General features: G+C 38.4%; 2 protein-coding genes across 5 annotated transcripts in view; one reads left to right on the top strand and one right to left on the bottom strand.

Annotated features, from left to right (window-relative positions):
* dtymk (deoxythymidylate kinase (thymidylate kinase)) overlaps positions 1 to 3,989 on the top strand; it is a 40,790-nt gene extending 36,801 nt beyond the window's left edge. The window contains exons 4-5 of the mRNA XM_045687963.1: positions 3,220 to 3,417; positions 3,687 to 3,989. Of these exons, the coding sequence (XP_045543919.1) occupies positions 3,220 to 3,417; positions 3,687 to 3,797 (309 nt within the window). The 3' untranslated portion in view covers positions 3,798 to 3,989. The remainder of the gene's footprint in view (positions 1 to 3,219; positions 3,418 to 3,686) is intronic.
* Positions 3,967 to 25,259, bottom strand: part of atg4b (autophagy related 4B, cysteine peptidase) — a 142,565-nt gene continuing 121,272 nt past the window's right edge. For 3 of the 4 annotated variants that reach the window (XM_045687145.1, XM_045687144.1, XM_045687146.1), the window contains 4 exons: positions 5,687 to 5,832; positions 5,358 to 5,414; positions 5,012 to 5,108; positions 3,967 to 4,662 (listed from right to left, as the gene is read on the bottom strand). In XM_045687145.1, coding sequence (XP_045543101.1) covers positions 4,589 to 4,662; positions 5,012 to 5,108; positions 5,358 to 5,414; positions 5,687 to 5,832 — 374 coding nt within the window. In that variant the 3' untranslated portion in view covers positions 3,967 to 4,588. The remainder of the gene's footprint in view (positions 4,663 to 5,011; positions 5,109 to 5,357; positions 5,415 to 5,686; positions 5,833 to 25,259) is intronic. The other variant, NM_001139775.1, reaches the window with a different exon arrangement.

The following is a 25,259-nucleotide window of genomic DNA, read 5'->3' as shown; positions in this document are numbered from 1 at the left end:
GCTATTACTTCAATTTCTCAAACATATGACTATTTTACAGCATTTTAAAGACAATAATCTCGTTAATCTAACCACACTGTCCGATTTCGAAAAGGCTTTACAACGAAAGCAAAACATTAGATTATGTCAGCAGAGTACCCAGCCAGAAATAATCAGACACCCATTTTTCAAGCTAGCATATAATGTCACATAAACCCAGAAGACAGCTAAATGCAGCACTAACCTTTGATGATCTTCATCAGATGACACACCTAGGACATTATGTTATACAATACATGCATGTTTTGTTCAATCAAGTTCATATTTATATCAAAAACCAGCTTTTTACATTAGCATGTGACGTTCAGAACTAGCATACCCCCGCAAACTTCCGGGGAATTTACTAACAATTTACTAAATTACTCACGATAAACGTTCACAAAAACATAACAATTATTTTAAGAATTATAGATACAGAACTCCTTTGTGCAATCGAGGTGTCCGATTTTAAAATAGCTTTTCGGTGAAAGCACATTTTGCAATATTCTCAGTAGATAGCCCAGCCATCACGGCTAGCCATTTAGACACCGACCAAGTTTAGCCCTGACCAAAGTCAGATTTACTATTACAAAAGTTTGATTACCTTTGTTGTCTTCGTCAGAATGCACTCCCAGGACTGCTACTTCAATAACAAATGTTGGTTTGGTCCAAAATAATCCATCGTTATATCCAAATAGCGGCGTTTTGTTCATGCGTTCCAGACACTATCCGAAATGGTAAATCAGGGTTACGAGCATGGCGCAATTCGTGACAAAAAATTCTAAATATTCCATTACCGTACTTCGAAGCATGTCAACCGCTGTTTAAAATCTATTTTTATGCCATTTTTCTCGTAAAAAAAGCGATAATATTCCGACCGGGAATCTCCGTTTAGGTAAACAGAGGAAAGAAAACAAAGCTTTCGGTCGACGCGGGCACGAGCCTGAGTCTCACAGTACTGTAACCAGCCAATACCCAAACGCGCTACTTTTTTTCAGCCAGAGCCTGCAAAGCCACGATTCAGCTTTTTGCCGCCTTCTCAGAGCCTATGGCAGCCGTAGGAAGTGTCACATAACAGCAGAGATCCTTTGTAATGGATAGAGATGGCAAAGAAGGCCAAGAAATGGTCAGACAGGGTACTTCCTGTACAGAATCTTCTCAGGTTTTGACCTGCCATTTGAGTTCTGTTATACTCAGACACCTTTCAAACAGTTTTAGAAACTTTGGAGTGTTTTCTATCCAAAGCCAATAATTATATGCATATTCTAGTTACTGGGCAGGAGTAGTAACCAGATTAAATCGGGTATGTTTTTTATCCAGCCGTGTCAATACTGCCCCCTAGCCCTAACAGGTTAACATAGCAAAGACTTATAGATGACCTGGAGCCAGTGGGTTTGACGACGAATTTGAAGCGAGTGCCAGCCAACGAGAGCACACAGGTCGCAGCGGTGGGTAGTATATGGGGCTTTGGTGACAAAACGGATGGCATTGTGAGACTGCATCCAGTTTGCTGAGTAGAGTGTTGGAGGCTATTTTGTAAATGACATCGCCGAAGTCAAGGATCGGTAGGATAGTCAGTTTTTACAAGGGTATGTTTGGCATCATGAGTGAAGGATGCTTTGTTGCTAAATAGGAAGCCAATTCTAGATTTAATGTTGGATTGGAGATGCTTAATGTGAGCCTGGAAGGAGAGTTTACAGTCTAACCAGACACCAAGGCATTTGTAGTTGTCCACATATTCTAAGTCAGAACCGTCCAGAGTAGTGATGCTAGATGGGCGGGCAGTGATCGATTGAAGAGCATGCATTTAGTTTCACTTTCATTGAAGGGAAGTTGGAGGCCACGGAAGGAGTGTTGTATGGCATTGAAGCTCGCCTGGAGGTTAGTTAACACAGTGTCCAAAGAAGGGCCAGAAGTATACAGAATGGTGTCTGCGTAGAGGTGGATCAGAGAATCACCAGCAGCAAGAGTGACATCATTGATGTATACAGAGAAGAGTCGGCCTGAGAATTGAACCCTGTGGTACCCCATAGAGACTGCCAGAGGTCCGGACAACAGGCCCTTTGATTTGACACACTGAACTCTATCTGAGAAGTAGTTAGTGAACCAGGCGTGGTAGTCATTTGAGAAACCAAGGCTGTTGTCTGCCGATAAGAATGCGCTGATTGACAGTCTCGAAAGCCTTTGCCTGGTCGATGAAGACGGCTGCACAGTACTGTCTTTTATCAATGGCGGTTATGATACCGTTTAGGACCTTGAGCGTGGCTGAGGTGCACCCATAACCAGATTGCATAGCGGAGAAGGTGCGGTGGAATTCGAAATGCTCGGTGATCTGTTTGTTAACTTGGCTTTCGAAGACTTTAGAAAGGCAGGGTAGGATAGATATAGGTCTGTAGCAGTTTGGGTCTAGAGTGTCTCCCCCTTTGAAGATGGGGATGACCGCGGCAGCTTTCCAATCTTTGTGGATCTCAGATGATACGAAAGAGAGGTTGAACAGGCTAGTAATAGGGGTTACAACAATTGGGGCGGATCATTTTAGAAAGAGAGGGTCCAGATTGTCTAGCCCGGCTGATTTGTAGGGGTCCAGATTTTGCAGCTCTTTCAGAACATCAGCTATCTGTATGCAAACCAGGTATTGAAAAAGTTTGGTTGTTAGTCTTGGTTAGTTGGCTATTTGCAATGCTCAATCCAGTCATCATACACTGTTTGGATGAATAAAGGCTTTATCAAACAAACCTTCCCAATTAAATGTTGATTAATGTTAGCTTACCTGACAGAACGATTTAATGCTGAGCTGTGTCAATGGGGAGGACATTTTGTTTTGCTCAATTTAATTAAAGGGCAACTACACTCTCCAAAAAGATATTTAATTTTTATTTATCCCAGACCTGAAAAATGGTCTCCTGACAGTTTAAGCATTGTTGTGGACTTAGAACAACACATTTTTGTCTTTTTTTGTTGTTAAAAATGTGATTTTTGACTGAAAATCAGAAATCTATATGAAAACATAGGATTTTTCACATGGGGCCTTACCTTCACCAGGCACCACTGCATAAGGCTGATGGAAAGACAGCAGTCTCTTCACCAGGCACCACTACATCACTGCACAGGGCCGATGGAAAGACAGTCCATTCACTCTGACATAACAAGCCAGTAGGTCTTATGCCATAACGAGCCAGTTCATGTTTGTCTGCCGAGCAGGGTTTCAGTCTGGACTGGTGTATGAATCCTGACAAGGGGCTGCCCAAGCCAGACCTGGTGATGTTCCTGCAGCTCAGCCCCTCCGAGGCCGCCCAGCGGGGTCAGTTTGGGACAGAGAGATATGAGACCACCGTCTTCCAGAAGGCCGTACAGCAGAAGTTTGAACTTCTGATGAAGGACTCCTCTGTCAAGTGGCAGGTAAGAAACTGTGTCCTGATTCTCCACACTTCCTATGTTTGCACTTTCACACTCCTTATCATTGATTTAACAATGGTGGAAACTCCCCTCCAGCCAATTACTACACCTATCCAATACTTTAATCTATTAATGGGAGTGTACACTGGTAGAAGTGGGAGAATCTGGAGATTTGGCCATTGGTTTGTCCCACCATAATACAGCACGGCACAAACATGTTACATTGTGCTCTTCAATGGGAAATTCACCAAGATATTGTTGTCATCTCCCAGGTGATTGATGCAGCCAGGAACATTGAAGATGTGCACGCTGACATTAAGAACCACAGTGTTGATGCCATCAAAGCAGCAGAGAATGAGCCAATCGGGGAGCTGTGGAAGTGAGCCTGGACCAGGAGACCAAATTTATCCTCTGGAGATTCCACCCAACAGTGCCTAGTACACAAGAAGAAGCTTGAATATGAAACTGCAAACTGTATGTTACGATATTTAAGTGGGTATAGTCAACTCTTTCAAATCATTATTTCACAAAAAAAAAACACAAACAAGTAAATGAAATAAATGTCCAAGCTGTAACTTTATTTCGTCCTTATTAACATTTCAAATGGTCTGTTCATCATTCATCTTCATGGATTGAGTAAATCAATGAGCCAGTGTTTTTGTACAGAGAGATTTAACATGACAACGATACTCTGAATGAACAAGATAATCTATTTGGATCTGCGAATTTCACTTAACCAAATGTTGGTTTACATCCGTTAATACAGACTTCAGATATCAGTGACCTAAGCAAAAAGTATAGTAGTAAACCGTTATGGATTAAACACTAGTCAACTGTGTTATGGAAATTCAGCTTTTAAGGGCGGGTAAAGGCACCATATCACTTGAAATATTTCCTTTTGAAGTGTTAAGACTTAATGGAAACATGTAAAGATGCACTGAATTGGTCCTGAAAGCTCCCACTACCTTGTATCACCACCTCCTAGCAAGGAGTCTCCTCATTGGACACAGGGCAGTCAGTGGCTGTTCAGAAGACAACTGTGTTGACACATCACTACGCCATCGTTGCCAGGCTGGCTAGTGATGTTATTATCTCCTGTCCCCCTATGGCTTCCCTTCTGATGCAGAGAAGAATCGTTGGGGTTTCTGCCGGGACATATGATTGTATTCGATCATCACAGGGACAGAATTTCAAATTCTTCATCCTCAGAATCAAAGAACCGTTCCAACCTATCAGAGTCTGAGAAATCTAGGAGGGGGAGAAATACTGGATTCAACAACACTATCACAACGTCTGCAAAGGGAAATGAAACACCTCAACAACAACCTATTAAATCACTGCATTGTCCTACCCAGATTTAGGCCAGGATTCGATCAAAGGCATGTTGTAGATAAACACACAGCACTTGGCATTTAAAGGTCATTTACACTTGAGCTGACATCTGCAGGGATAATTGCCTTTTAAAAGGCGCATGTTGACAACGCACCTCTCTGACTGAATCCCAGCCTCAATCTGTAAAGAGAACTAAATCACAATATCCCTTCCTCGATCCCCCCCCACAGGTCAAGAGAATGTAGGTCAAGTGTTTGATGTTTACCAGGATTGAGGTTGAGAACGTCTACAGAACAGGCGAAGTGAGATGGTTGACAGTCTACCAGTTCAAACATGGGCAGACCTGCTCTAGTGTGGGACAACTGAAGAAAGAGCAGAAAAATAATGGTTAGTACACGCTGGGAGAATTACGAGGAGTCAATGCTCGCAGGACCTGGCTCACTGAACCACAACGAAAACAACTGCCCCGATGAAGTAACCGTTATTTAACCAGGTTGACCCATTTAGCGGGGACAACTGACACCCCTAACCGTTCTGAAAAGAGGTTTAGTGCTGAGGTGAATTGATAACCTCCTATATTTGTATCCCTTTGATGAAACATCGTACAGTACCTTTCGGAAGCGCATACACCAGTCATCAAAGTCGTCCTCCGTTCTGCAGAAGAAACCCTGGTAAGCATCAGAAAAAAAGGACAGCTGTAGGACAAACATCTGCTTTACTGTGTCAGCAAAATAAAACGCAAATCCCTAGAGCTGAAATCACACCTAACCAACAGAGGCAACGTTTAGTCATTCACTTCAAATAGTGGTCAGCAAAATAATATTTAGCTAAATGCTATCATTAAGATATACCTGCTGCTTGCTAAAAGTGTAAGCAAGCTGAAGTATTGCTCTACCTTTTGACCTCAACCCACTTAGCCCTAAGTCTCTGGTTCTCTTACCACTGCGATGGAGGGGTCTATTTCACAGATGTGCATGCGGCATGGCGGGTGCTGACAGTGGTAAGTGTCGTCAGGGACCTGGCTGTCCTCACAGGGCTCTACTGCAGGCTGGGTAGTGTGGGGGTCCAGGTAGATCAGCTCCTCTCCTGGGGGCCAGATGCAGGACAACAAGCTCTACTTAGCAGAACGAGACCAGTAAACAGAGCCATTCAAGTACGACTTTACGACGTTTAGCTCCTAGTGAGCAGAGGGTCGCAATAGTGCAAAGCATGAAGTATCTATTTTAATTGGAGGAGACGATAGACTGGATATAAATAACTAGAGGAGACCATAGACTGGATATAAATAACTAGAGGAGACCATAGACTGGATATAAATAACTAGAGGAGACCATAGACTGGATATAAATAACTAGAGGAGACCATAGACTGGATATAAATAACTAGAGGACCATAGACTGGATATAAATAACTAGGAGGTACCATAGACTGGCTATAAATAACTAGACGGGACCATAGACTGGATATAAATAACTAGACGGGACCATAGACTGGATATAAATAACTAGACGGGACCATAGACTGGATATAAAAAACTAGAGGAGACAATAGACTGGATATAAATAACTAGAGGAGACAACAGACTGGATATAAATAACTAGAGGAGACCATAGACTGGATATAAATAACTAGAGGAGACCATAGACTGGATATAAATAACTAGAGGACCATAGACTGGCTATAAATAACTAGAGGAGACCATAGACTGGATATAAATAACTAGAGGAGACCATAGACTGGATATAAATAACTAGAGGAGACCATAGACTGGATATAAATAACTAGACGGGACCATAGACTGGATATAAATAACTAGACGGGACCATAGACTGGATATAAATAACTAGACGGGACCATAGACTGGATATAAATAACTAGACGGGACCATAGACTGGATATAAATAACTAGAGGAGACAACAGACTGGATATAAATAACTAGAGGAGACCATAGCCTGGATATAAATAACTAGAGGGGACCATAGACTGGATATAAATAACTAGAGGGGACCATAGACTAGTTATTTATATCCAGAGGGGACAATAGACTGGATATAAATAACTAGAGGGGACCATAGACTGGATATAAATAACTAGAGGAAAATAACTAGAGGATCATAGACTGGATATAAATAACTAGAGGGGACCATAGACTGGATATAAATAACTAGAGGGGACCAGAGAATGGATATAAATAACTAGAGGGGACCAGAGAATGGATATAAATAACTAGAGGGGACCATAGAATGGATATAAATAACTAGAGGGGACCATAGAATGAATATAAATAACTAGAGGGGACCATAGAATGGATATAAACAACTAGAGGAGACCATAGACTGGATATAAATAACTAGAGGGGACCATAGACTGGATATAAATAACTAGAGGGGACCATAGACTGGATATAAATAACTAGAGGGGACCATAGACTGGATATAAATAACTAGAGGGGACCATAGACTGGATATAAATAACTTGGGGACCATAGACTGGATATAAATAACTAGAGGACCATAGACTGGATATAAATAACTAGAGGACCATAGACTGGATATAAATAACTAGAGGAGACCATAGACTGGATATAAATAACTAGGAGGTACCATAGACTGGATATAAATAACTAGACGGGACCATAGACTGGATATAAATAACTAGACGGGACCATAGACTGGATATAAATAACTAGACGGGACCATAGACTGGATATAAATAACTAGACGGGACCATAGACTGGATATAAAAAACTAGAGGAGACAATAGACTGGATATAAATAACTAGAGGAGACAACAGACTGGATATAAATAACTAGAGGAGACCATAGACTGGATATAAATAACTAGAGGAGACCATAGACTGGATATAAATAACTAGGGGGGACCATAGACTGGATATAAATAACTAGGGGGGACCATAGACTGGAAATAAATAACTAGGGGGGACCATAGACTGGATATAAATAACTAGAGGACAATAGACTGGATATAAATAACTAGACGGGACCATAGACTGGATATAAATAACTAGACGGGACCATAGACTGGATATAAATAACTAGAGGGGACCATAGAATGGATATAAATAACTAGAGGGGACCATAGAATGGATATAAATAACTAGAGGGGACCATAGAATGAATATAAATAACTAGAGGGGACCATAGAATGAATATAAATAACTAGAGGGGACCATAGACTGGATATAAATAACTAGAGGGGACCATAGACTGGATATAAATAACTAGAGGGGACCATAGACTGGATATAAATAACTAGAGGGGACCATAGACTGGATATAAATAACTAGAGGGGACCATAGACTGGATATAAATAACTAGAGGGGACCATAGACTGGATATAAATAACTAGAGGAGACCATAGACTGGATATAAATAACTAGAGGAGACCATAGACTGGATATAAATAACTAGAGGACCATAGACTGGATATAAATAACTAGGGGACCATAGACTGGATATAAATAACTAGAGGAGACCATAGACTGGATATAAATAAATAGAGGAGACCATAGACTGGATATAAATAACTAGGGGGACCATAGACTGGATATAAATAACTAGAGGGGACCATAGACTGGATATAAATAACTTGGGGACCATAGACTGGATATAAATAACTAAAGAGGACCATAGACTGGATATAAATAACTAGAGGGGACCATAGACTGGATATAAATAACTAACTTGGGGACCATAGACTGGATATAAATAACTAGAGGACCATAGACTGGATATAAATAACTAGAGGACCATAGACTGGATATAAATAACTAGACGGGACCATAGACTGGATATAAATAACTAGACGGGACCATATACTGGATATAAATAACTAGACGGGACCATAGACTGGATATAAAAAACTAGAGGAGACAATAGACTGGATATAAATAACTAGAGGAGACCATAGACTGGATATAAATAACTAGAGGAGACCATAGACTGGATATAAATAACTAGGGGGGACCATAGACTGGATATAAATAACTAGGGGGGACCATAGACTGGAAATAAATAACTAGGGGGGACCATAGACTGGATATAAATAACTAGAGGACAATAGACTGGATATAAATAACTAGACGGGACCATAGACTGGAAATAAGAAACTAGACGGGACCATAGACTGGATATAAATAACTAGACGGGACCATAGACTGGATATAAATAACTAGACGGGACCATAGACTGGAAATAAAAAACTAGAGGGGACCATAGACTGGATATAAATAACTAGAGGGGACCATAGACTGGATATAAATAACTAGAGGACCATAGACTGGATATAAATAACTAGAGGACCATAGACTGGATATAAATAACTAGAGGGGACCATAGAATGGCTATAAATAACTAGAGGGGACCATAGAATGGATATAAATAACTAGAGGGGACCATAGAATGGATATAAATAACTAGAGGGGACCATAGAATGGATATAAACAACTAGAGGAGACCATAGACTGGATATAAATAACTAGAGGAGACCATAGACTGGATATAAATAACTTGGGGACCATAGACTGGATATAAATAACTAGAGGACCATAGACTGGATATAAATAACTAGAGGAAAATAACTAGAGGACCATAGACTGGATATAAATAACTAGAAGAGACCATAGACTGGATATAAATAACTAGAGGACCATAGACTGGATATAAATAACTAGAGGGGACCATAGACTGGATATAAATAACTAGAGGGGACCATAGACTGGATATAAATAACTAGAGGAAAATAACTAGAGGACCATAGACTGGATATAAATAACTAGAGGAAAATAACTAGAGGATCATAGACTGGATATAAATAACTAGAGGACCATAGACTGGATATAAATAACTAGAGGGGACCATAGACTGGATATAAATAACTAGAGGGGACCATAGAATGGATATAAACAACTAGAGGAGACCATAGACTGGATATAAATAACTAGAGGAGACCATAGACTGGATATAAATAACTAGAGGGGACCATAGACTGGATATAAATAACTAGAGGGGACCATAGACTGGATATAAATAACTAGAGGGGACCATAGACTGGATATAAATAACTTGGGGACCATAGACTGGATATAAATAACTAGAGGACCATAGACTGGATATAAATAACTTGAGGAAAATAACTAGAGGACCATAGACTGGATATAAATAACTAGAGGGGACCATAGACTGGATATAAATAACTAGAGGGGACCATAGACTGGATATAAATAACTAGACGGGACCATAGACTGGATATAAATAACTAGACGGGACCATAGACTGGATATAAATAACTAGACGGGACCATAGACTGGATATAAATAACTAGACGGGACCATAGACTGGATATAAATAACTAGAGGGGACCATAGACTGGATATAAATAACTAGAGGACCATAGACTGGATATAAATAACTAGAGGACCATAGACTGGATATAAATAACTAGACGGACCATAGACTGGATATAAATAACTAGAGGGGACCATAGACTGGATATAAATAACTAGAGGACCATAGACTGGATATAAATAACTAGAGGACCATAGACTGGACATAAATAACTAGAGGACCATAGACTGGATATAAATAACTAGAGGAGACCATTGACTAGATATAAATAACTAGAGGACCATAGACTGGATATAAATAACTAGAGGGGACCATAGACTGGATATAAATAACTAGACGGGACTATAGACTGGATATAAATAACTAGAGGACCATAGACTGGATATAAATAACCAGCGAGGACAATCGACTGGATATAAATAACTAGAGGAGACCATAGCCTGGATATAAATAACTAGAGGGGACCATAGACTGGATATAAATAACTAGAGGGGACCATAGACTGGATATAAATAACTAGAGGGGACCATAGACTGGATATAAATAACTAGACGGGACCATAGAATGGATATAAATAACTAGAGGGGACCATAGAATGGATATAAATAACTAGAGGGGACCATAGAATGGATATAAACAACTAGAGGAGACCATAGACTGGATATAAATAACTAGAGGAGACCATAGACTGGATATAAATAACTAGAGGGGACCATAGACTGGATATAAATAACTAGAGGGGACCATAGACTGGATATAAATAACTAGAGGGACATAGGATAAATAACTTGAGGACCATAGACTGGATATAAATAACTAGAGGACCATAGACTGGATATAAATAACTTGAGGAAAAACTAGAGGACCATAGACTGGATATAAATAACTAGAGGACCATAGACTGGATATAAATAACTAGACGGGACCATAGACTGGATATAAATAACTAGAGGGGACCATAGACTGGATATAAATAACTAGACGGGACCATAGACTGGATATAAATAACTAGACGGGACCATAGACTGGATATAAATAACTAGAGGGGACCATAGACTGGACATAAATAACTAGAGGACCATAGACTGGATATAAATAACTAGAGGACCATAGACTGGACATAAATAACTAGAGGACCATAGACTGGATATAAATAACTAGAGGGGACCATAGACTGGATATAAATAACTAGAGGACCATAGACTGGACATAAATAACTAGAGGACCATAGACTGGATATAAATAACTAGAGGGGACCATAGACTGGATATAAATAACTAGAGGGGACCATAGACTGGATATAAATAACTAGACGGGACCATAGAATGGATATAAATAACTAGAGGGGACCATAGAATGGATATAAATAACTAGAGGGGACCATAGAATGGATATAAACAACTAGAGGAGACCATAGACTGGATATAAATAACTAGAGGAGACCATAGACTGGATATAAATAACTAGAGGGGACCATAGACTGGATATAAATAACTAGAGGGGACCATAGACTGGATATAAATAACTAGAGGGGACCATAGACTGGATATAAATAACTTGGGGACCATAGACTGGATATAAATAACTAGAGGACCATAGACTGGATATAAATAACTTGAGGAAAATAACTAGAGGACCATAGACTGGATATAAATAACTAGAGGGGACCATAGACTGGATATAAATAACTAGAGGGGACCATAGACTGGATATAAATAACTAGACGGGACCATAGACTGGATATAAATAACTAGACGGGACCATAGACTGGATATAAATAACTAGACGGGACCATAGACTGGATATAAATAACTAGGGGGACCATAGACTGGATATAAATAACTAGAGGACCATAGACTGGATATAAATAACTAGAGGACCATAGACTGGATATAAATAACTAGAGGACCATAGACTGGATATAAATAACTAGAGGGGACCATAGACTGGATATAAATAACTAGAGGGGACCATAGACTGGATATAAATAACTAGACGGGACCATAGACTGGATATAAATAACTAGACGGGACCATAGACTGGATATAAATAACTAGAGGGACCATAGACTGGATATAAATAACTAGAGGACCATAGACTGGATATAAATAACTAGAGGACCATAGACTGGACATAAATAACTAGAGGGACCATAGACTGGATATAAATAACTAGAGGGGACCATAGACTGGATATAAATAACTAGAGGGGACCATAGACTGGATATAAATAACTAGAGGAGACCATAGACTGGATATAAATAACTAGAGGGGACCATAGACTGGATATAAATAACTAGACGGGACCATAGACTGGATATAAATAACTAGACGGGACCATAGACTGGATATAAATAACTAGACGGGACCATAGACTGGATATAAATAACTAGAGGGGACCATAGACTGGATATAAATAACTAGAGGACCATAGACTGGATATAAATAACTAGAGGACCATAGACTGGACATAAATAACTAGAGGACCATAGACTGGATATAAATAACTAGAGGAGACCATTGACTAGATATAAATAACTAGAGGACCATAGACTGGATATAAATAACTAGAGGGGACCATAGACTGGATATAAATAACTAGACGGGACTATAGACTGGATATAAATAACTAGAGGACCATAGACTGGATATAAATAACTAGAGGGGACCATAGAATGGATATAAATAACTAGAGGGACCATAGAATGGATATAAACAACTAGAGGAGACCATAGACTGGATATAAATAACTAGAGGAGACCATAGACTGGATATAAATAACTAGAGGGGACCATAGACTGGATATAAATAACTAGAGGGGACCATAGACTGGATATAAATAACTAGAGGGGACCATAGACTGGATATAAATAACTTGAGGGACCATAGACTGGATATAAATAACTAGAGGACCATAGACTGGATATAAATAACTAGAGGAAAATACTAGAGGACCATAGACTGGATATAAATAACTAGAGGACCATAGACTGGATATAAATAACTAGAGGGGACCATAGACTGGATATAAATAACTAGAGGGGACCATAGACTGGATATAAATAACTAGACGGGACCATAGACTGGATATAAATAACTAGAGGGACCATAGACTGGATATAAATAACTAGAGGACCATAGACTGGATATAAATAACTAGAGGGACCATAGACTGGACATAAATAACTAGAGGACCATAGACTGGATATAAATAACTAGAGGGGACCATAGACTGGATATAAATAACTAGAGGGGACCATAGACTGGATATAAATAACTAGAGGGGACCATAGAATGGATATAAATAACTAGAGGGGACCATAGACTGGATATAAATAACTAGAGGGGACCATAGACTGGATATAAACAACGAGAGGAGACCATAGACTGGATATAAATAACTAGAGGAGACCATAGACTGGATATAAATAACTAGAGGGGACCATAGACTGGATATAAATAACTAGAGGGGACCATAGACTGGATATAAATAACTAGAGGGGACCATAGACTGGATATAAATAACTTGGGGACCATAGACTGGATATAAATAACTAGAGGACCATAGACTGGATATAAATAACTTGAGGAAAAACTGAGGACCATAGACTGGATATAAATAACTAGAGGACCATAGACTGGATATAAATAACTAGAGGGGACCATAGACTGGATATAAATAACTAGAGGGGACCATAGACTGGATATAAATAACTAGACGGGACCATAGACTGGATATAAATAACTAGACGGGACCATAGACTGGATATAAATAACTAGAGGGGACCATAGACTGGATATAAATAACTAGAGGGACCATAGACTGGATATAAATAACTAGAGGACCATAGACTGGACATAAATAACTAGAGGACCATAGACTGGATATAAATAACTAGAGGGGACCATAGACTGGATATAAATAACTAGAGGACCATAGACTGGACATAAATAACTAGAGGGACCATAGACTGGATATAAATAACTAGAGGGGACCATAGACTGGATATAAATAACTAGAGGGGACCATAGACTGGATATAAATAACTAGACGGGACCATAGAATGGATATAAATAACTAGAGGGGACCATAGACTGGATATAAATAACTAGAGGGGACCATAGAATGGATATAAACAACTAGAGGAGACCATAGACTGGATATAAATAACTAGAGGAGACCATAGACTGGATATAAATAACTAGAGGGGACCATAGACTGGATATAAATAACTAGAGGGGACCATAGACTGGATATAAATAACTAGAGGGGACCATAGACTGGATATAAATAACTAGGGGACCATAGACTGGATATAAATAACTAGAGGACCATAGACTGGATATAAATAACTTGAGGAATACTAGAGGACCATAGACTGGATATAAATAACTAGAGGGGACCATAGACTGGATATAAATAACTAGAGGGGACCATAGACTGGATATAAATAACTAGAGGGGACCATAGACTGGATATAAATAACTAGAGGGGACCATAGACTGGATATAAATAACTAGAGGGGACCATAGACTGGATATAAATAACTAGGGGACCATAGACTGGATATAAATAACTAGAGGACCATAGACTGGATATAAATAACTTGAGAATAGAGGACCATAGACTGGATATAAATAACTAGAGGACCATAGACTGGATATAAATAACTAGAGGGGACCATAGACTGGATATAAATAACTAGAGGGGACCATAGACTGGATATAAATAACTAGAGGGGACCATAGACTGGATATAAATAACTAGAGGGGACCATAGACTGGATATAAATAACTAGAGGGGACCATAGACTGGATATAAATAACTAGAGGACCATAGACTGGATATAAATAACTAGAGGACCATAGACTGGACATAAATAACTAGAGGACCATAGACTGGATATAAATAACTAGAGGGGACCATAGACTGGATATAAATAACTAGAGGGGACCATAGACTGGATATAAATAACTAGAGGAGACCATAGACTGGATATAAATAACTAGAGGGGACCATAGACTGGATATAAATAACTAGACGGGACCATAGACTGGATATAAATAACTAGACGGGACCATAGACTGGATATAAATAACTAGAGGGGACCATAGACTGGATATAAATAACTAGAGGACCATAGACTGGATATAAATAACTAGAGGACCATAGACTGGACATAAATAACTAGAGGACCATAGACTGGATATAAATAACTAGAGGAGACCATTGACTAGATATAAATAACTAGAGGACCATAGACTGGATATAAATAACTAGAGGGGACCATAGACTGGATATAAATAACTAGAGGGGACTATAGACTGGATATAAATAACTAGAGGACCATAGACTGGATATAAATAACTAGAGGGGACCATAGAATGGATATAAATAACTAGAGGGGACCATAGAATGGATATAAACAACTAGAGGAGACCATAGACTGGATATAAATAACTAGAGGAGACCATAGACTGGATATAAATAACTAGAGGGGACCATAGACTGGATATAAATAACTAGAGGGGACCATAGACTGGATATAAATAACTAGAGGGGACCATAGACTGGATATAAATAACTTGGGGACCATAGACTGGATATAAATAACTAGAGGACCATAGACTGGATATAAATAACTTGAGGAAAATAATAGAGGACCATAGACTGGATATAAATAACTAGAGGACCATAGACTGGATATAAATAACTAGAGGGGACCATAGACTGGATATAAATAACTAGAGGGGACCATAGACTGGATATAAATAACTAGACGGGACCATAGACTGGATATAAATAACTAGACGGGACCATAGACTGGATATAAATAACTAGAGGGGACCATAGACTGGATATAAATAACTAGAGGACCATAGACTGGATATAAATAACTAGAGGACCATAGACTGGACATAAATAACTAGAGGACCATAGACTGGATATAAATAACTAGAGGGGACCATAGACTGGATATAAATAACTAGAGGGGACCATAGACTGGATATAAATAACTAGACGGGACCATAGAATGGATATAAATAACTAGAGGGGACCATAGAATGGATATAAATAACTAGAGGGGACCATAGAATGGATATAAACAACTAGAGGAGACCATAGACTGGATATAAATAACTAGAGGAGACCATAGACTGGATATAAATAACTAGAGGGGACCATAGACTGGATATAAATAACTAGAGGGGACCATAGACTGGATATAAATAACTAGAGGGGACCATAGACTGGATATAAATAACTTGGGGACCATAGACTGGATATAAATAACTAGAGGACCATAGACTGGATATAAATAACTTGAGGAAAATAACTAGAGGACCATAGACTGGATATAAATAACTAGAGGGGACCATAGACTGGATATAAATAACTAGAGGGGACCATAGACTGGATATAAATAACTAGACGGGGACCATAGACTGGATATAAATAACTAGACGGGACCATAGACTGGATATAAATAACTAGACGGGACCATAGACTGGATATAAATAACTAGAGGGGACCATAGACTGGATATAAATAACTAGAGGACCATAGACTGGATATAAATAACTAGAGGACCATAGACTGGACATAAATAACTAGAGGACCATAGACTGGATATAAATAACTAGAGGAGACCATTGACTGGATATAAATAACTAGAGGGACCATAGACTGGATATAAATAACTAGAGGGGACCATAGACTGGATATAAATAACTAGACGGGACTATAGACTGGATATAAATAACTAGAGGACCATAGACTGGATATAAATAACCAGCGAGGACAATAGACTGGATATAAATAACTAGAGGAGACCATAGCCTGGATATAAATAACTAGAGGGGACCATAGACTGGATATAAATAACTAGACGGGACCATAGACTGGATATAAATAACTAGACGGGACCATAGACTGGATATAAATAACTAGACGGGACCATAGACTGGATATAAATAACTAGAGGGGACCATAGACTGGATATAAATAACTAGAGGACCATAGACTGGATATAAATAACTAGAGGACCATAGACTGGACATAAATAACTAGAGGAGACCATTGACTGGATATAAATAACTAAGAGGACCATAGACTGGATATAAATAACTAGAGGGGACCATAGACTGGATATAAATAACTAGACGGGACCATAGACTGGATATAAATAACTAGAGGGACCATAGACTGGATATAAATAACCAGCGAGGACAATAGACTGGATATAAATAACTAGAGGAGACCATAGCCTGGATATAAATAACTAGAGGGGACCATAGACTGGATATAAATAACTAGAGGGGACCATAGACTGGATATAAATAACTAGAGGGGACAATAGACTGGATATAAATAACTAGAGGGGACCATAGACTGGATATAAATAACTAGAGGACCATAGACTGGATATAAATAACTAGAGGGGACCATAGACTGGATATATATAACTAGAGGAAAATAACTAGAGGATCATAGACTGGATATAAATAACTAGAGGACCATAGACTGGATATAAATAACTAGAGGGGACCATAGACTGGATATAAATAACTAGAGGGGACCATAGACTGGATATAAATAACTAGACGGGACCATAGAATGGATATAAATAACTAGAGGGGACCATAGAATGGATATAAATAACTAGAGGGACCATAGAATGGATATAAACAACTAGAGGAGACCATAGACTGGATATAAATAACTAGAGGAGACCATAGACTGGAAATAAATAACTAGAGGGGACCATAGACTGGATATAAATAACTAGAGGGGACCATAGACTGGATATAAATAACTAGAGGGGACCATAGACTGGATATAAATAACTTGGGGACCATAGACTGGATATAAATAACTAGAGGACCATAGACTGGATATAAATAACTAGAGGACCATAGACTGGATATAAATAACTAGAGGGGACCATAGACTGGATATAAATAACTAGAGGGGACCATAGACTGGATATAAATAACTAGAGGGGACAATAGACTGGATATAAATAACTAGAGGGGACCATAGACTGGATATAAATAACTAGAGGACCATAGACTGGATATAAATAACTAGAGGGGACCATAGACTGGATATATATAACTAGAGGAAAATAACTAGAGGACCATAGACTGGATATAAATAACTAGAGGGGACCATAGACTGGATATAAATAACTAGAGGGGACCATAGACTGGATATAAATAACTAGAGGGGACCATAGAATGGATATAAATAACTAGAGGGGACCATAGAATGGATATAAATAACTAGAGGGGACCATAGACTGGATATAAACAACTAGAGGAGACCATAGACTGGATATAAATAACTAGAGGGGACCATAGAATGGATATAAACAACTAGAGGAGACCATAGACTGGATATAAAGAACTAGAGGGGACCATAGAATGGATATAAATAACTAGAGGAGACCATAGACTGGATATAAATTACTAGAGGGGACCATAGACTGGATATAAATAACTAGAGGGGACCATAGACTGGATATAAATAACTAGAGGGGACCATAGACTGGATATAAATAACTTGGGGACCATAGACTGGATATAAATAACTAGAGGACCATAGACTGGATATAAATAACTAGAGGAAAATAAGTAGAGGACCATAGACTGGATATAAATAACTAGAAGAGACCATAGACTGGATATAAATAACTAGAGGACCATAGACTGGATATAAATAACTAGAGGGGACCATAGACTAGATATAAATAACTAGAGGGGACCATAGACTGGATATAAATAACTAGACGGGACCATAGACTGGATATAAATAACTAGAGGAAAAACTAGAGGACCATAGACTGGATATAAATAACTAGAGGGACCATAGACTGGATATAAATAACTAGAGGACCATAGACTGGATATAAATAACTAGAGGAGACCATAGACTGGATATAAATAACTAGAGGGGACCATAGACTGGATATAAATAACTTGGGGACCATAGACTGGATATAAATAACTAGAAGAGACCATAGACTGGATATAAATAACTAGAGGACCATAGACTGGATATAAATAACTAGAGGGGACCATAGACTAGATATAAATAACTAGAGGGGACCATAGACTGGATATAAATAACTAGACGGGACCATAGACTGGATATAAATAACTAGAGGAAAATAACTAGAGGACCATAGACTGGATATAAATAACTAGAGGACCATAGACTGGATATAAATAACTAGAGGACCATAGACTGGATATAAATAACTAGAGGAGACCATAGACTGGATATAAATAACTAGAGGGGACCATAGACTGGATATAAATAACTAGAGGGGACCATAGACTGGATATAAATAACTAGAGGGGACCATAGAATGGATATAAATAACTAGAGGGGACCATAGAATGGATATAAATAACTAGAGGGGACCATAGACTGGATATAAATAACTAGAGGACCATAGACTGGATATAAATAACTAGAGGAAAATAAGTAGAGGACCATAGATTGGATATAAATAACTAGAAGAGACCATAGACTTTATATAAATAACTAGCGGACCATAGACTGGATATAAATAACTAGAGGGGACCATAGACTGGATATAAATAACTAGAGGGGACCATAGACTGGATATAAATAACTAGACGGGACCATAGACTGGATATAAATAACTAGAGGGACCATAGACTGGATATAAATAACTAGAGGAAAATACTAGAGGACCATAGACTGGATATAAATAACTAGAGGACCATAGACTGGATATAAATAACTAGAGGACCATAGACTGGATATAAATAACTAGAGGAGACCATAGACTGGATATAAATAACTAGAGGGGACCATAGACTGGATATAAATAACTAGAGGGGACCATAGACTGGATATAAATAACTAGAGGGGACCATAGAATGGATATAAATAACTAGAGGGGACCATAGAATGGATATAAATAACTAGAGGGGACCATAGACTGGATATAAACAACTAGAGGAGACCATAGAATGGATATAAATAACTAGAGGGGACCATAGACTGGATATAAATAACTAGAGGGGACCATAGACTGGATATAAATAACTTGGGGACCATAGACTGGATATAAATAACTAGAGGACCATAGACTGGATATAAATAACTTGAGGAAAATAATTAGAGGACCATAGACTGGATATAAATAACTAGAGGACCATAGACTGGATATAAATAACTAGAGGGGACCATAGACTGGATATAAATAACTAGAGGGGACCATAGACTGGATATAAATAACTAGAGGGGACCATAGACTGGATATAAATAACTAGACGGGACCATAGACTGGATATAAATAACTAGACGGGACCATAGACTGGATATAAGTAACTAGAGGGGACCATAGACTGGATATAAATAAATAGAGGAGACCATAGACTGGATATAAATAACTAGAGGGGACCATAGACTGGATATAAATAACTAGAGGGGACCATAGACTGGATATAAATAACTTGGGGACCATAGACTGGATATAAATAACTAGAGGACCATAGACTGGATATAAATAACTTGAGGAAAATAACTAGAGGACCATAGACTGGATATAAATAACTAGAGGGGACCATAGACTGGATATAAATAACTAGAGGGGACCATAGACTGGATATAAATAACTAGAGGGGACCATAGACTGGATATAAATAACTAGACGGGACCATAGACTGGATATAAATAACTAGACGGGACCATAGACTGGATATAAATAACTAGAGGGGACCATAGACTGGATATAAATAACTAGAGGACCATAGACTGGATATAAATAACTAGAGGACCATAGACTGGACATAAATAACTAGAGGACCATAGACTGGATATAAATAACTAGAGGAGACCATTGACTGGATATAAATAACTAGAGGACCATAGACTGGATATAAATAACTAGAGGGGACCATAGACTGGATATAAATAACTAGACGGGACTATAGACTGGATATAAATAACTAGAGGACCATAGACTGGATATAAATAACCAGCGAGGACAATCGACTGGATATAAATAACTAGAGGAGACCATAGCCTGGATATAAATAACTAGAGGGGACCATAGACTGGATATAAATAACTAGAGGGGACCATAGACTGGATATAAATAACTAGAGGGGACCATAGACTGGATATAAATAACTAGAGGGGACCATAGACTGGATATAAATAACTAGAGGGGACCATAGACTGGATATAAATAACTAGAGGGGACCATAGACTGGATATAAATAACTAGAGGACCATAGACTGGATATAAATAACTAGAGGACCATAGACTGGACATAAATAACTAGAGGACCATAGACTGGATATAAATAACTAGAGGAGACCATTGACTAGATATAAATAACTAGAGGACCATAGACTGGATATAAATAACTAGAGGGGACCATAGACTGGATATAAATAACTAGAGGGACTATAGACTGGATATAAATAACTAGAGGACCATAGACTGGATATAAATAACCAGCGAGGACCATAGACTGGATATAAATAACTAGAGGAGACCATAGACTGGATATAAATAACTAGAGGGGACCATAGACTGGATATAAATAACTAGAGGGGACCATAGACTGGATATAAATAACTAGAGGGGACCATAGACTGGATATAAATAACTAGAGGGGACCATAGACTGGATATAAATAACTAGAGGACCATAGACTGGATATAAATAACTAGAGGGACCATAGACTGGACATAAATAACTAGAGGACCATAGACTGGATATAAATAACTAGAGGAGACCATTGACTGGATATAAATAACTAGAGGGACCATAGACTGGATATAAATAACTAGAGGGGACCATAGACTGGATATAAATAACTAGACGGGACTATAGACTGGATATAAATAACTAGAGGACCATAGACTGGATATAAATAACCAGCGAGGACAATCAGACTGGATATAAATAACTAGAGGAGACCATAGCCTGGATATAAATAACTAGAGGGACCATAGACTGGATATAAATAACTAGAGGGGACCATAGACTGGATATAAATAACTAGAGGGGACCATAGACTGGATATAAATAACTAGAGGGGACCATAGACTGGATATAAATAACTAGAGGGGACCATAGACTGGATATAAATAACTAGAGGGGACCATAGAATGGATATAAACAACTAGAGGAGACCATAGACTGGATATAAATAACTAGAGGAGACCATAGACTGGATATAAATAACTAGAGGGGACCATAGACTGGATATAAATAACTAGAGGGGACCATAGACTGGATATAAATAACTAGAGGGGACCATAGACTGGATATAAATAACTTGGGGACCATAGACTGGATATAAATAACTAGAGGACCATAGACTGGATATAAATAACTTGAGGAAAATAACTAGAGGACCATAGACTGGATATAAATAACTAGAGGGGACCATAGACTGGATATAAATAACTAGAGGGGACCATAGACTGGATATAAATAACTAGACGGGACCATAGACTGGATATAAATAACTAGACGGGACCATAGACTGGATATAAATAACTAGACGGGACCATAGACTGGATATAAATAACTTGGGGACCATAGACTGGATATAAATAACTAGAGGACCATAGACTGGATATAAATAACTAGAGTATAGAGGACCATAGACTGGATATAAATAACTAGAGGACCATAGACTGGATATAAATAACTAGAGGGGACCATAGACTGGATATAAATAACTAGAGGGGACCATAGACTGGATATAAATAACTAGACGGGACCATAGACTGGATATAAATAACTAGACGGGACCATAGACTGGATATAAATAACTAGAGGGGACCATAGACTGGATATAAATAACTAGAGGACCATAGACTGGATATAAATAACTAGAGGACCATAGACTGGACATAAATAACTAGAGGACCATAGACTGGATATAAATAACTAGAGGGGACCATAGACTGGATATAAATAACTAGAGGGGACCATAGACTGGATATAAATAACTAGAGGAGACCATAGACTGGATATAAATAACTAGAGGGGACCATAGACTGGATATAAATAACTAGAGGGGACCATAGACTGGATATAAATAACTAGAGGGGACCATAGACTGGATATAAATAACTTGGGGACCATAGACTGGATATAAATAACTAGAGGACCATAGACTGGATATAAATAACTTGAGGAAAATAACTAGAGGACCATAGACTGGATATAAATAACTAGAGGGGACCATAGACTGGATATAAATAACTAGAGGGGACCATAGACTGGATATAAATAACTAGAGGGGACCATAGACTGGATATAAATAACTAGACGGGACCATAGACTGGATATAAATAACTAGACGGGACCATAGACTGGATATAAATAACTAGAGGGGACCATAGACTGGATATAAATAACTAGAGGACCATAGACTGGATATAAATAACTAGAGGACCATAGACTGGACATAAATAACTAGAGGACCATAGACTGGATATAAATAACTAGAGGAGACCATTGACTGGATATAAATAACTAGAGGACCATAGACTGGATATAAATAACTAGAGGGGACCATAGACTGGATATAAATAACTAGACGGGACCATAGACTGGATATAAATAACTAGAGGACCATAGACTGGATATAAATAACCAGCGAGGACAATCGACTGGATATAAATAACTAGAGGAGACCATAGCCTGGATATAAATAACTAGAGGGGACCATAGACTGGATATAAATAACTAGAGGGGACCATAGACTGGATATAAATAACTAGAGGGGACCATAGACTGGATATAAATAACTAGACGGGACCATAGAATGGATATAAATAACTAGAGGGGACCATAGAATGGATATAAATAACTAGAGGGGACCATAGAATGGATATAAACAACTAGAGGAGACCATAGACTGGATATAAATAACTAGAGGAGACCATAGACTGGATATAAATAACTAGAGGGGACCATAGACTGGATATAAATAACTAGAGGGGACCATAGACTGGATATAAATAACTAGAGGGGACCATAGACTGGATATAAATAACTTGGGGACCATAGACTGGATATAAATAACTAGAGGACCATAGACTGGATATAAATAACTTGAGGAAAATAACTAGAGGACCATAGACTGGATATAAATAACTAGAGGACCATAGACTGGATATAAATAACTAGAGGGGACCATAGACTGGATATAAATAACTAGAGGGGACCATAGACTGGATATAAATAACTAGACGGGACCATAGACTGGATATAAATAACTAGACGGGACCATAGACTGGATATAAATAACTAGAGGGGACCATAGACTGGATATAAATAACTAGAGGACCATAGACTGGATATAAATAACTAGAGGACCATAGACTGGACATAAATAACTAGAGGACCATAGACTGGATATAAATAACTAGAGGGGACCATAGACTGGATATAAATAACTAGAGGGGACCATAGACTGGATATAAATAACTAGACGGGACCATAGAATGGATATAAATAACTAGAGGGGACCATAGAATGGATATAAATAACTAGAGGGGACCATAGAATGGATATAAACAACTAGAGGAGACCATAGACTGGATATAAATAACTAGAGGAGACCATAGACTGGATATAAATAACTAGAGGGGACCATAGACTGGATATAAATAACTAGAGGGGACCATAGACTGGATATAAATAACTAGAGGGGACCATAGACTGGATATAAATAACTTGGGGACCATAGACTGGATATAAATAACTAGAGGACCATAGACTGGATATAAATAACTTGAGGAAAATAACTAGAGGACCATAGACTGGATATAAATAACTAGAGGGGACCATAGACTGGATATAAATAACTAGAGGGGACCATAGACTGGATATAAATAACTAGACGGGACCATAGACTGGATATAAATAACTAGACGGGACCATAGACTGGATATAAATAACTAGACGGGACCATAGACTGGATATAAATAACTAGAGGGGACCATAGACTGGATATAAATAACTAGAGGACCATAGACTGGATATAAATAACTAGAGGACCATAGACTGGACATAAATAACTAGAGGACCATAGACTGGATATAAATAACTAGAGGAGACCATTGACTGGATA

The sequence above is a fragment of the Salmo salar genome, chromosome ssa10 (assembly GCF_905237065.1).
Source record: "Salmo salar chromosome ssa10, Ssal_v3.1, whole genome shotgun sequence".
NCBI lineage: Eukaryota > Metazoa > Chordata > Actinopteri > Salmoniformes > Salmonidae > Salmo > Salmo salar.
Note: the sequence above shows the minus strand (reverse complement) of the source record. Positions and strands in the feature narration are given on the sequence as shown.